The 14,696-nt window shown below is 55.5% G+C and overlaps 1 protein-coding gene across 1 annotated transcript in view; it reads left to right on the forward strand.

Moving 5' to 3' along the window:
• Nucleotides 1-7,352, forward strand: part of LRRK1 (leucine rich repeat kinase 1) — a 79,203-nt gene extending 71,851 nt beyond the window's left edge. The window contains exons 31-33 of the mRNA XM_082322564.1: nt 2,456-3,291; nt 3,883-3,984; nt 5,890-7,352. Coding sequence (XP_082178690.1) covers nt 2,456-3,291; nt 3,883-3,984; nt 5,890-6,067 — 1,116 coding nt within the window. The 3' untranslated portion in view covers nt 6,068-7,352. The remainder of the gene's footprint in view (nt 1-2,455; nt 3,292-3,882; nt 3,985-5,889) is intronic.
• Nucleotides 7,353-14,696: the final 7,344 nt, after the last annotated feature.

A 14,696-nucleotide genomic window follows, 5' to 3' on the forward strand; every position in this document is an offset into this window, starting at 1 on the left:
AAAGTCTGGTGAGTCGGTGGCACCTGGGGGTGGGTGGCCTTTGCCATGTTCTTCTGTGAAATGGGTCACTCCCTGGCTCGGTCAGGCAAGGAATGGCAGGTTGAGGGCATTTCTCAGCCTTTGAGTTCCTGCTCCTCATTTCTTAAACAGAGAGATAACAACAGTGGCTGGATAGAAGCAGGTCCTGATAGCCAAGGCAATGAGTAATAAGTGCCCGAAAGCATAAAATATCTTCCAGATTTGCTTCCACCATTGTGCTACTCCAGACAGGCTAGAATTTGGCAGTCAGTATTACTGGTCAAGCTGGGTGGGGATCACTGACGCAGCTCTGCCCAGTTACAGTGCCGATTGCTCAGTGCCGGGGAAATTTGGCCTATGGAACCCAAAAGGGAATCTGGATTCTATTCTGCAGTAGCTGACGCTAATGAAAGAAATCAAAATATTTTTTATGAAGACTATGCTTGGCTAATTCAGCATTTTCAGATCAAATGAGACAAAATTATAGAGATCTCTGAAGACTTTAATTGTGGCCTGTGTCACACTAGGAGCAGTTCAGGTTGACATACTGTCATTAATTCAGGTTAATTTCAGATGTTCCCGTTTCAATTTAAATTTTCCATTTTTAGTAAGAAATACCTATTGTGCAGGGTCCTGTGGACTGAAAAAGTTGGACCATTTTCACCAGAAACAATGCTTTGTTTTGTTCTGGTTTAGATAATTGAACTCCTTTCCAAAGAAAAAGTAACCCAAAACCCAGCTTGTGCAAAGCATCGTGCCATGTTCCAACCTATTGATGCAACTCCCTGGCAAACTGTTTGCCTTTGCACCAGATCCACATGGCAGCAGGGACATGGCACCGAACACTGCAGGCCATTTGGGTTTCTTTTAATTAGTGGTTAGAGAATTGGGACTGGACTGAGTCAAAGTCCAAGTCCCATTTCACAACTTTCCACTTGCTTCCCTAGTTTTTCCCATTACAGTAGAATTCTGCTGTGATTTGGATTAGTCATACGGGCTCAGCACAGTCATGGTTTTACTCATACTTTGTATGCAGATAGTGTCTTTTTGTCCAAGACTCTTAATGAGCCTTGCAAACAGTGCTATCAATTAAACTAATACTTACCCCTATGCTATCTGCCCCGCGATATCTGAGAGCAATTCAAGATACTGATTTTGGCCTCGACGGGTTTAAGCAGCCTGGGAGCTATCATCCAGGGCTGGCACAGCCGAGATCCCTGGAAGGGCACAGACTTTCCCTTAATTTATGAGCAGCAAGGGGCGATGCCGAGTCCCTGTCCCGTGTCGCAGAGGCGGGCAGCGTTGCTGGCGTCCCGGGCATGCCGGGAGGCAGGGCTTTCCGCCGCGGCGGGGCTGTGGAGGGGTGAGGTTGTGTCGGTTCAGCTGGTGGTGCTCTGTCTGGTTCTGTTCATTTTGCTTTGCTTTAGTCTGGCAAGATTGTAACAGCAGCAAAAAAGCTCTGGGCAAAGGGTCTTTTTTTAGAATTTATTGCTCCACAGGGAGGAAATAGAAAGGCCTTTTAGGTAGGTATTGTTTTATCTGCTTCACAGATGGGGGAGTTTCTGGTACAGACCCAAGGTCATGGGGAGTTTTGTTCCTGAGAGATCCATTTCCCAGGCTGTTTAACAGCATTTCACATCTCTGTGATGAGCTGGAGGAGTCAGAGACCCGGCGAGCCGTGGCCTTCTCACCGGCTCCCATCCACGGGACGTGGCGGTATCCATCGCAGCAGTGCCTCAGAGCGCTGCGCTGGAGCTCGACGCCAGCTGCGGCTCCCACAGCTAACACATCTGTGCGTTCAGGGGCAGGTTTTTAACTCCCTGCAGAATTGTTCGTGGCATTTGGCAGCCGCTTTGCTGAACTGATGCTGCTGCTTCTGTGCCGTCCGCTGGGAAGCCTGTGAGCTGCCAGGGGTCCCAGAGCACGTCCCTGGGAGAGGAGCGGTGCTGTTAAGGCAGCAGACATTGGATGTGGAGTGATCACTGTATGCTCTTGTTTGTGAGAGGATTGTCTCCCTCTCTTTCTGTTTTTACTGCATTTCTTCCATTCCTCTCCTACCTACACTGATAGCAATAGCTTTACTGCTTTTTGGAAATGAGCCGGGTTTCTACAGCTGGATTCCTAGGATCATGATGGCTTTCTCTGAACATACTCCAGCTTGAATTTGTTAGGCTTCGGGGCAGGCTGCCAGGTCCGTCTGTCCTCCCTTGCCAATGAAGGGAGAGGTAATACTGGGTGAGAGGAGTATGGCTCTGCAGCAGCTTCTATGTAATGACTTCTTTTTATGTTGCTGTTATCACTGAGTGATTTGGGGTAAGTTACTAGTGTAACTAGTTGCAGAATTGTGAGAGGCAGCCAGAGCCTCTGGGATTGAAGGCTCTTGCATTGCGGAGAAGTAAAGAATCCGGATAGCGAATCTGCTGTCTCTCTCTTGCAGAACTCGTATGTGGTGCTGGCCGGCTTGTCGGATGGACTCGTAGCAGTGTTTTCAGTGTCCCAGGGCATCCCAGGGGACAGCTGCTCCTACCTGTGCTCCCACACGGCCAACAGGTCCAAATTCAACATTTCTGATGACGACCCCCGGCAGAACCCGTACCCCGTGAAGGCCATGGAGATCACCAACAGCGGAGCAGAGGTCTGGTACAGCAACGGCCCCGGCATCCTCATCATAGACTGCGCCACGATGGAGATCAGCAGGAGGCTGGAGCCCTTCAGCCCGCCGTCGGTCATCACATCCATCGCCTGCAACTCGGAGTGTCACGGGGAGGAGGTGGTGTGGTGTCTGGACGATAAAAGCAACTTCCTGGTGATGTATCACGTTACCACCTACCAGCTCTGCGCCCGCTACTTCTGCGGGGACTGCAGCCCCCTCAGAGACATGTTTACAATCCAGCAGCCTTCGGCAGCCATCCCAGCTACAGCACCTATAAACCACAAAGCGATGGAGAGTAACCCGCTGGCGGACATGAGCATTATCTATAGCCCGGAGGTTGGCACCCAGATACTAAACCACCAGGACTCCCTCACAGATTATTGCTCTGTGTCTTCCTACTCCTCCTCACCTCCTAACAGGATAACCCGGTGCCCCTCCAGCCTACCCAGCTCACCCATGAGCTCTTCCAGTGCACCGTTCTCCACAGATTTTGAGGAGTCTGACAAATTTCATGAGCTGAAGCCTCCCCTGCATCACGATGCTATGCCTGCAGGTGACAACACACAGCATCTCCAAGCTGTCAAGATTATTCCAGTAAAAGACCTCATATGGATCCCCAGGTAAGTGGGTCACTTATCAAAGCAACTTTGTCAAAATCCCTCCTGGGCTGAGCGTGAGATTAGCTCAGGCTAATTGAGGAACTTTTGCGTTCCCAGTGTGATTCACCTGCCCAGAAAGTCAAGTTATCATTAAGAAATTTTGTGCCCAGTGCAATGGTACATCGATTTTTCTACTCCTTTTTAAAGATTTCTAGTGTTAGGTAGAATGGCCCCATCTAAAGTCTTGCAGGATTGATTTCAACAGAAGAGAAATGCGGGTGGTAAGACTCGAAGCCCTGTTTCCCCAGCTCCTGAGGAAACAAAGAACAGCAGGCAGCTTCCTCGCTCAGACACAGCCCTGGCAAATCCTGTTGTCTCCTGTTGAGCTGATGGAAACCACTGGGACTCTGATTTCGTGTGTCACGGGGGCTCTCGCTGTAGTGGATTCAGGATGCCCCTTGGTGGCATTGCAGTGCCCCCTTCCCTGCAAAAGGCGGTGAAACTGCAGGAGGGGTTGCAGCAGAGAGGATTGATATCCAGCATGGATCTTCCTCAGTTGTCACCAGTCTGGGCTGCGGACTACATGTGACGTCTCCCTCGTTTCTCTTCTAGGAGAGGAGGGGATATCATCGTTATCGGACTGGAGAAGGAATCCGGCACCCAGCGGGGCAGAGTGATCGCTGTGCTGAAGGCTGGGGAACTGGCTCCCTACGGGTGAGGCTGACTGGGCAGCGCCTGTCACACCAGTTCCCAGGGGCGCAAGGGGACTGGGTGGCAGAGGGTGGCTCTGCAGGCTCCAGGGCCTCTTGGGAGCTTCCTCTCAGCATCCAGCAGCACCTGAGAAGCTCCCAGCCAGAGGAGACGCGGTTGCTGGTTGCACATCGAGGCATGTGCATGCTCTTATAGCATGGCAGATGGCGAGGGGAAGGCACTGCGACCACGGTCTGGTCTCTAAAAGCCACAGAGACCAAGTACCCCTGTAATGAGACAGGCAGGACCGTCTGGCCCAATGCGATAAATGCCAGTCTGATCCTGCCTGGTGCTGACTCCCAGTGCTCTGAGGGCACCTGGCAGAAGATCGGTGGAGCTTGGCAGACTCAGGCCCTGCATTAAGAACAAGAGGTGTATTTATGTAGAGCGCAGTGCTTGTCTGTGGCTGCATTCACATGGATCAGGTTGATGTTCTGGCTCTAAATGAGCACCTTTGTGCTGTCGGCAGTGACGGGCTGGGGGAAGGCTTCTGGAGCACAGGGGAGAGCAGTTATATACATTAATTCAAAATGTTTCATGCAGCGAACGAGAGTCCAAGTAAATAAATAGCTGCTAGAGAGATGGGAGTGTTCCTGCTGATCACTTAAATACCAGTCTGGGATTGTACTATTTATGTCCAAACAAATGGAGGTTAAGCAGTGCTAAGGATTATTAATGATCATTTATTACCACTGGGCAAACACAACACGAGATTAAAGTCCTCCTGCCATTCCCTCTACTTGCTAACTGAGTGTCTTTATCAGTTAGTTGGGAGCGGAGTAATCTCTTTATTGTTCACGGATGCTCTTAGATTGATCTTGCTGTACGCAGATTCAGCGTGGAGTTAAGGTGAGGTGACGCGGCCGTCTCAGACTTGTCCTGCTTTGCTGCCTTGCAGCCTGGCTGGTTCAGGCACGGCGGCCGTTGACTTGCCCTGTTTTACCAGCAGGATACAGACCGGCCGGTAGTGCCTGCCTCCTCCAAGTGCAGAGCAGGGCAGGGAGGTGAGGGAAGGAAGGTGCCTTCTTAGGGGCAATTTGTGATAAAAACCAGCTGCCAAGGACAGCCCTTGTTGCCAGTGCTCCTCACCAAGGTCTAGGGGCCTTTCTGGGGAAACAGTTTGGGGCCAGTCTTCCCCCGTCTGCCACTGGAGTGGTAGAAAGAGCCCAGCAAGGTTCCCTTGAACCCTGCAAGGACACAAGTGTCATCTTCTGCCTGGCCACCTCCCTCTGGGTTACCTGCAGGGCCAGCTTCAACCGCTCGCATTTGATCAGGTAACGCGCTCAGAGACCACGAAGGGAAGCACAGGCAACACGATGCTGTCGTGCAGGACTCCTTCTGCAGGAGCCTGGTCCCTGCGCTGCTGCCGTAGCCATGCCTGCTGATCTGGGCTCGGGGCTCGTACCCTGAGCAGGCAGAGGTGGGGCTCCATCCTGCCTCCACGCTGCGTTTCAGGCTGCAGAGGCTCTCTCGGCAGCCGGCTAGCTGTGGCATGATGCGCGGGCTGTTTTGAAAACGCCCAGCTGGCAGCAGGCAAAAGAGTCTGTGGATTTAGCAAATCAGGAGATTAACAGCAACTTCAAAATGTCATGGCAGACTTAAGCACCCACCTGCATGTTTAGGCACCTGAAGCCCTTTAAAAATATTTTCCCATGTCACTGAGCCGCTTGCTTTTGCCATGACATAGTTTCTGATCCCTCTCTTTGTTACGTTCTCCTTTCTCAAGGATTTGCAGCTTATAAAAAGAGATTCGGTAGCTGGAAAGGAAAGCTTGTGAGTCAGTGCCTCCCAGATGAGCGGTGGCGTGCTGTGTGAGCAGAGCTGCTCTCCGCTGTAACGCCCTTCTCTGCTCTCTTCTTCCTTTCCCAGGACACTGGTGGATGCTGCTCTCATAGGAAAGGACACAGTTGTGTGCTGCTTTGAGAACGAAAACACGGAGTGGTGCCTGGCTGTCTGGAGGGGCTGGAGTGCCAGAGACTTTGACGTTTTCTACCAGGCCTACGAAGAGCTGGGAAGGCTTGAAACCTGCATGCGAAAAAGAAGGTAGTGCTTGTGGCGCTGGGAACCAAAGCTCGACGGAAGATGGAAGCGTCCTGCTCTGAGCACGCCTGGACTCCGGGACACAGTCCCGGAGGGGCAGGGGACGAGGGGTGCGTGGGAGGGAGCGTGCGTCTGGTTTGCTGCTAATGAGCACTGCGGGGTTCCCGTGGCTGGAGCCCCGGCAGGGCTTTCGGGGATGGAAGAAACCGGTGTGAGCCGAGCAGGGACGAGCCCGGGAGCTGGGCCATCTCTCTGCTCTCTTGCTCCGTCGCACGCTCCCCTGCGGTAGTCGAGAGCAGAAGGTGGAGGTGGCCGCAGTTCTGCTCATGCCTCTATTTCCAGTTTCTTCTTCCCCGTTTTAAATTCCTTCCCCACCTTCAGCATGCCCTGGCTGCTGCTGCTGCTTTTATAGTGTATATTGTCGGCCAGGAGAGCTCCGTTAACCTCAGCGGGCTCTTTCCTGGGAGCCTGAGCACGTTACAGTCCCCACTGCCCGCTGGCCGGCGGTGCGGTTCACTGTGGGCTAATTCACCCTGCTCCTGCGGGCAATGCATCTGCTGGACGCCCTGCGCCGCGGGGCCGCTCCCCGCATCCCTGCAAGTTTGTTAGAGGCTACTTCAGGTGTAGCCCCTCTTGTGATTGCTGTGTAGAGACATCCAGGTGTACGAACCAGCAATAAGCTTTGGCTGGCCACTGCGTTTCTGGTTCCTAAAAGCTATTGTGGTACAGTGTTACTGTGAGAGAACCTAGAATAATCTGCCTATAATAATACTGCACAATCTCAGTGAGCGAGCGAGCTGTTTCATTGCACTGTTGCAAAGTCAATTGTAAATAGAGCTGATGATAGATAGAAAGCAAAGCCGCTCGGTCTGACAGATACCTCCCGGTGTAAGAGAAGGGAGCCCCGTGACCAGGAAGGTTTATAAACTCTCTTCACTCCACTCCTCTTTCTCTTGGTAAATGCACTCTGGAGTATCGGGAACACAATAAGCTCAATTTGCCTGTGTATCTGTGCAGCTTCTGCTCACCACAGCTTTTATTTTATCTTCATTAGTGGCCTGGGATGATGTATTGGCTCTGAATTCAATTGCACTTAGTTATCCCAAGCATGTACAGCAGTGTAAAAAGCGAGCCCGGCTAAGCACCCTGTAAAAAGGTGTACAGTTTGAATTTTGGACTTTTTTTTTTTTTTTCTATCCCAAGAAACTTGTGTGAGCATCGGCAAGGCTGGCCAAGGCCGAACGGGCAGGTTAACCCTCTGGTTCACATTTCTGTTGCAGGCTGCTAAAATATCCTTCTTCAGAAACAGAGCATATCTTAAAATAAACAGATTTCTCCCCACAACGACACTGCGTTGGTGGCACTTTGTATTGGCAGCCCACGCCTGCACCAGCTGCAGGGCGTTTGGGGTTTGCAGCGCCTGGTTAAAACGCACGTCCTGCCGATGAGCGCAGCTTGAGTCGGGTTCACAAGCGCAGTCTGTCTCCTTACCCAGCCTTACCTGTCCCCGTCCCCCCGCGGCTCCTCCAGCGGCTCGTGCGGCAGGCCCGGCAGCACCGCTGCGCCCCGCTTCGCTCTCCCTCGCCAGGACAAGCCTCTGCCTGTTGTCTCAGAGACAGGGAAGAGGTGGCGCAGCCCTTCGCCGCCACTGCGGTTCGACAGGCATTTTCACAGCTGCCTCGAGAGCTTATCCTGACTCAAGCTTAGCTGTGAAATAGCTGTATCTGTGTCAGGGCTCATTAACTGCATTTCCCTGAAACCGTGTCACCTGCCTCCCGTCCTGCTGCGTAGCCCGAAGCCTGCACGTGCCTGCGCCACCCCTGCCACCTGAGCTGGGGCTCGGCCATCTCGCGGTCGCCTTCTCCGGCTGCCAGACCCCTTTTACAGGCACGTACTATTCCATGATCCTCGGAGCCCCAACAGAGGCTATAAAACAGCTTGTACTTCGTTCAGCCCTGCAGGTTTTCTTGGAGAAAACAGGCTGGAATAGCCACAGCTCTCCCTTATCGTCTCTCTGGAGCAGGACATCTCGGGCACCGTGTTGCTTCCAAAGCCGCCGTGGGTCCGTGCCCCCCACGGGCTCCCCAGCTCCCACCGGGGTCAGCCGGAGCCTCTCCCAAACCTTCGGTGGGAACCGGCCGAGGCCCCGGTGCCACAAAAGGGGCTTTGTTCTGCTCGCCGCCGCGCGCTCCGGGGCTGTTACTGCACGCAGCCATTGCGCACAGCCTCCCCCAGGCACGCCGGGACGTCCCTGCGCCGAAATCCCTGCTGCCCTCGCCGGCCGGGCCGGGATGGTCAGGGAGGGGGGCGGGAGAGCAGCAAACCTCGCTGCATGGTGGCACGAGAGGTCCCTGCCGCAGGGGCAGGAGCGAGTGTGTCCCGAAACCTCCTGGGAGCAGGGCTTTGGTTCCCGAGAGCGACTGAGGGCCTGAATGCTGCTACCCTGGAATCGGGACAAAATCCCCCCCTTCAGCAAACCTGAAACCTCATTAGCACAAGGCTTCATTAAGTAAGCAATGCACGTGCTGCGGGAATAAATCCCCAGGGGCAAAAATAAGCAGAAATTAAAAACAAAATTAAAAAACCAAAACACCAGTTCAGGCAGTTTAATTGAGCTTTCGGCGCTCATTCCCAACCCTCCCAGCAGCAAAGCGGGACTGAGCGCAGGTACAGGTGAGGTGCAGGGGCGGCATCCGTCCCCCGGCATCCGTCCCTGGGGAAAGGGATGGAGTACGGGGCGTCATCCCTCCCCGTGGCATCCGTCCCTGGGGAAAGGGACGGGGTCAAGGCCAAAGGCAGAAGCCCCAAAAGCCCGGCAGCAAGGGGCTGCCTGAGCCCCAGCCGCTGCTGACAGAAGCCCCCGTTACCAGCGCTCGGCCCGGGATAGCTGCGTGTATCGCAGCCTCTGCTGTTTCGTTTCAGGTTCTAAAAATAAGCCCAAGCAGGGGCCTGGAGGGGGTTATTCCTTCAGCTGACTGAGGAGAGGCAAAAAAACAGCTTAGTTTTATTTTGTCCACGTCATGTTTCCCCCAGCCCGTCTCGGAGCAGCGGGAGCATACGGAGAGGGCTCGGCACTGGGAGGGAAACGGGTGCTCTGAAATGAGGTTAACCCCCCGCACCGGCAGCGCGGGCAGGGCTTGAGCCGGCCGGAGCGGCGAAGGTGCGGGGGCTGCGGCCGGGCCGGTTCCTGCTCCCCTTCGCTCTCGCTGTAGCACCTCGCTGCCGCCGAGACCAGCACGAGCCTTAAAACACCCTGCGATCGCCTGCACTCACCCTGCCCGACGGCCCGGGTGGCTCTTGGCACTTTTGAGCCTTAAAAATGCCATTTTCAGCTTCGTTTTTCCAAGAGCTGGGTGCTTCGAATGTTTTTCCGTTCTCTCTTACATTCAACAGGCAGAAAAAAAAATCGTAATTGAATGCCTTAGAGCAAGGCCCACCTCTTGTGCCCCGGTGGCAAGCGTGGGGGCCGGTGGGCGCTGACGCACGAGCCGGCCGCGCCTCCGTCCCGCGCTGCGCCAAGGGCTCGGCTTCAGCGGCGGGAAAACGTAAGGTGATTTTTAAGGGACGTGGGGAAAGGAGCAGCGCTGGCTGCTTTGTATTCTGCTACCAAAAGGACAGAGGAAATTAGTTTTCTTTAAGCAAACTTTAAAGGACAGGAAATATTGTGGCTCTTTCGGGCTGCCGGCCTGTCCTCGGCTCACCCCGGGCCCGCGGCGCTGGGACGGGGAGCACCCGCGAACTGGGGGAGTGCTCCTCCACCCTGCAAGCCTTGGGGAGGGATGGCGGTTTGGAGGGACGCAGGGGTGGAGGGGTGGCAGGTTGGAGGGACGGCAGTGGCTTCGGTGGCACAGAGACACAGGGAAGCGGCTGCCGTGTGCCCAGGGAGCTGGGGGGGGGCAGCTCAGGGCCTGGACCCCATCAGGGCTCTGCCCCATCCACCGCCTCTTCCCTGTGCGGTCACACGAGTGCACCCCTCCGACCGCCGTCCTTCTCCATTTTCCTTCTCAAAAATCATAAAGCGCAGTCCTATTCAGAGGATTAGATCAGGAGAACCATAGAATCATAGACTCACAGAATCGTTTAGGTTAGAAAAGACCTTTAAGAAAGACCATTGAGTCCAACCATTAACCCAGCACTGCCAAGCCCACCACTAAACCACGTCCCTAAGCACCACATCTCCCCGGCTTTTAAATACCTGCAGGGATGGGGACTCAGCCCCTGCCCTGGGCAGCCTGGGCCAGGGCCCGACAGCCCTTTGGGGGAAGAACCATCCCCAAAAATAATGTCCCTTGGCTGCGGTGGCCTGGCTGCACTCGGCAGAGGACAAATGGCTCCTGCTGCGGGCAGGGGACACCCGGCACCGCCGCCATTCCCGGCCAAACCTGCTGTCCCCAGCCCTCCCAGCGCGGCCGCAGGTCCCCATTGACCCCCAGGACCTTACATGGGGACGTTACGGGGACGCGCTGGCATTAAGGCGGCCCCTGCTCCCTATAAAAAATATCAGACGTCAGGGGCTCTTCTATACAATTCAGTCCTGTTGTGGTTTTTTTCCCCCCCCCGTCCTTTTTCTGACAATAGGGTCTTTTTCACAGCACGCCCGAGGACGGCGTTTTGCTGGCTGGAACGGCCCCGCCGGCGGGTGCTGCGGGGTCCGGCTGGGGCTCCCGGCTCCGGGGCCGCGGCTCCGGGGCTGAGCCCCCACCCCAGGCGCAGGACGGGGATCCCAACCCCCACGCCATCACCCCGGGGTCTGGTTCTTGCACCGGCAGTGATTTGGGCCGGTTTCCACGCTCTTAAACACTTCAGTGCGCTCTCCCAGCCCTAATAAACCTTCCTCCGGGGACTTGTTGGTCTGACCTCCGGCAAAGGGGGTTTCCCTTTGGCTTCTGCCGCTCTGCCCCCATGGCTGCAGCCAGTGGGGCTCCATGTGAGAACAGGACTGCTTAAATTGTGCCGAATTTTTCCAAAAAAGTAAACCTGCCTGGTCTCCTTGGGCAAATGCTGCCCAGCTCTGTTCCTACCCAGTTTTTGATGTCCTGGGAGGTGGCAGCAGCCATCAGGCAGCTCTGCACGCACGCCACGGCCCGTGGGGCGGAGGAAAGCAACAGTGGTGTGAAAACCAGCTCAGCTTTGCCTAAAAACCACCCTGAGAGCTTCAACTGAAGCCGGGAGCAGAGAAGCCCCCCGGGAGAGCCGCAGCGGGGAGCAGGGCCAGGCCCACAGCCAGAGGCAGCCCATCTCCATCCCTGCCCCCCTCCTGCCCCCCAGAAAACCCCAAAGGGAAGCCTAACCCCAAGGGTCCCACCGCACCGAGGGCTGGGGCAGCTCCAGCACAGGCTCCTGACACGGCTCACAGCTCCTCGCAGAAAAAGCAATTAAAAAATTCAATTTTTTTTTAAAAAAAAGGCCTTCCCCCCAAGGCTCACACTTCACCGCTTGCAGTTGGACACTAATTACCTTTGTGGTGTGGGGAGGTTGCATGAGAGCTGGCGGGGAGGGAAGGGAGCCTTTCGGTGCCCTCCAGCTTTTGCCCTTTTCTTTAAATCTTTTTAATTTAGGGGAAACTCAGTGCTGTGGGAGGGCTTTGGGGGGCCCAGCAGCACCCCCGGCTTTGGCAGCGTCCCGCTTGCTGCCATCGGGACGTGGGCGCGGGTCGGGAGGGAACCCTGGCAGCCACACCAAAACCTGTTTTCTTTGCCGGGGTCCGGCGGGCGCTGCCGGCCCCTTACAAGGACGTCGCCATCCCCACGGCGAGCTCCTGCGGCGGGGACCGAAACAAGCTGCAGGTGAGCATCTCGCTCGGTGCCCCCTCGGCTACCCTACAGCCAGGGGGAGCGGGGCGAGTTTTCGGACAGCCCAAGGTTGGGTTTTTTTGCAGATTTGGGCTCTGTGGAGCAGCACGGCGAACAGAGGGAACCTCCTGGTTTGCAGAGACGTCGCTGAGTGCAGGGGACCGGCCGAAGCCATCACCCACGTCTGGGTTTGCTCCTCTGGAGCAAGCGCCTCTGCTGCAGAGGCTGCCCTGGATGGGGCTCGGGATGGGGATGAGGATGAGGCAGGGATAGGGTTGGGGACAAGGCCAGGGACGGGGATGAGGATGGGGATAGGGCTGGAGATGACAATGAGGATGGGGATGAGGATGGGGCCAGGGATGCGGATGGGGATAGAGCCAGGGATGGTGATGAGGATGAGGATGAGGATGGGGACAGGGATAGAGATGATGAGGAGGATGGGGCCAGGGATACGGATGGGGATAGGCCCAGGGATGGTGCTGGGGGCTGAGCTGGCCTGGGGCAGGTGCTCAGCACCAGGGGAATCACAGAAGTGGTTTTTGGCAGTGGGCAGCCGGCCGGGGCACGCACCCGCCCTGCGAGGCTGCCCCTCTGCGGCAACGTGGGCTCCCCAGGGCCAAACGCTGCCCGCAGAGCCAACGCCGGCAAAGCAAACAGCCTTTATCTGCCCCGTATCGCAGCGCATTTGCTTTGCAAGTTTGTTTTATCACGGAATTACTTTGAACTGTGCCCTTTGTATGAGCCCTCTTATTGGAAAGTCAATAAAGCACAAAAGTGTTGTTATTTTTTTGTCTGTCTTTTCTAAAGAAACAGCAGGACCTGGGCAAAGTCCTCCCGGCACCCCCGGCCGCGCCGCTGGGACCCCCGATTTCCAAGACGCTTCGAGCCCAGCACGCTGGAAATGTTGGAGCCGATTCAGGTCAATTAAAGTTGAGGTTTTTATTGAATTAAAGTGTGAAAGTAAATACAGCCAGCCCAGTATTCGGTCTGTTATTTTTTTGATGTTAATTCAATTTTTTTCGCCCTGCTCATAAATGTGATTTAAAAGGTGGTAGAGATTCCTGGGCTGGAGGAGAGCCGGGAGATGGGTTTTGGAGCTTGGAAAGGATGCGGACGGGTTTCTTGCACCTGAGAAAGCGTCAGCAGCCGTTCGGACGTGAGGCATAAAAGTGCCTCTGGCAGCAGCCGCCGGGTGAAATCCCGTAAAAGGCTCGGGGAAGGAAAGCTCATGGATGCGGCTGCGCTGCAGCCCCAACGTGCCTCGGCTGGGGCGCCCAGGCCGTCTCCAAGGCGTCCCACGCCTGGGGGAGGAGATGGCCTTCGAGCTCAAACCAGGACCAAAAAAACCCCTGAATTTGCTCCAGTCAGCGCCATAACTCACGTTGCCGGCCTGCTGCTCTGCGGAGACTGCGGCCCCGGGCACAAAACCATTTGTTTAACCAGGTCCTAACGCGGGCAGCGTCCCAGCAGCCCAGACACCACCGCGTCCTGAAGCAGAGCAGAGGAGGGACCCTGGAAGCATCTTCCCCCGGCAAGGCGCTAACCTCCTCTCCATCTTTAATGCCTCTGAAGGATTTTCTTTTCAAAAAGCTCTGGAGTGAGGCTGGCTGTGCAAGCAGAGTATTTTTAGCAAGTATTCATGCGAAACGACTTAGGCTAATAATTTGCAATGTAAAGTTAGAGCTTCAACAAAAGCTCAGACTAAGCAGATTTAGAGTCAGCGGGACTTTCTTGCTGATTTTGCTGAAGGGAACCGTACCGCCAGGTCCGGGGAAGCTGCGAGGAGGCTGGGCCCGGTCACTGATTTTTCAGGGCAATAAAACCCCGCTGTGCCTAAAGGACGAAAACTTGAAATCCTTCCACGGGCTGTGACTCTGCAAAGTTACGTATAAATATTTAACCTGTAAATAGTCGCGTCGAGCACAACGGTCACGGAAAGTACCGCACCACCGAAAGTACCGCACCACCGAAAGTACCGCACCGCCTTTCCCGGAGCCGTGCTTTCCCCGCGTCCTTTGCCTCTTTTTGTTATCATTGATCCTTGAGCAAAGAAATGAGCTGCTGGGAGGGACGGGCTCTTGGAAAAGAGCGGTAATAAATCCAGCCCCACCGCGTTGCCTCTCCCTGAAGCTTCACGTGCAGTTTAACTCCAGTGACGGGTGAACAAAGAGCCAAGTGCAGACTCAAGACGCCCCAGCTCGAGGCTGGCGGTGACTTTTGGCCGCTCCCCCGGCAGCCCAGGGGACAACGCGGCTCCCCCCTCCGCCCCAAACGTCCCTGGGGACGGTCGCTGCCGGAGGAGCACCGGGGTGGGGACACGGGGCCGGGGAGCGAAGGTACCTGAAGGGCGAGGGTGGTGATGGGTCATCCCATCTGTGCTTCATACACGGTCCCTCAGCGTCACTGGTGGGAGGCTCACGAGTTCACGGTCTGTGCGGGACTGAGCTCGCACCCATGGGTGTCCGGAAAAGGTGGAAGGGTTTAAACCCAAGTGCTGAAGGGCTGCAAAGCTCTGCTTGGGCGGGAGTTTGGTTGGGGTGAGCCCGCCCGCGACCAGCACGGCGTCCGACGGGGGTTACATGCACTGCAAGGCCGAGGGAAAGAAGCGTCTCACATTTTTAATGGTTTTAATGAAGAAGAGAAGCATCGCGCTGTATAGCAAACCTCAGCGACGGACTCTCGGCCACCACGTTCTTCAGTGTCAGGATGCCACCATCTCATTTCCCCGTACCTTGTGTTTCTTCACGGACCAGAGGCAAACCCGCCCAGGTTTTCCAGCACCAGCTGGCTTCTCGGCATGAAGAAAACCTCTCCGAACCAAACCACCAGAGCAAACTGCGAATG

This window comes from Platalea leucorodia (genome assembly GCF_965183815.1).
Source record: "Platalea leucorodia genome assembly, chromosome: 9".
Lineage (NCBI taxonomy): Eukaryota > Metazoa > Chordata > Aves > Pelecaniformes > Threskiornithidae > Platalea > Platalea leucorodia.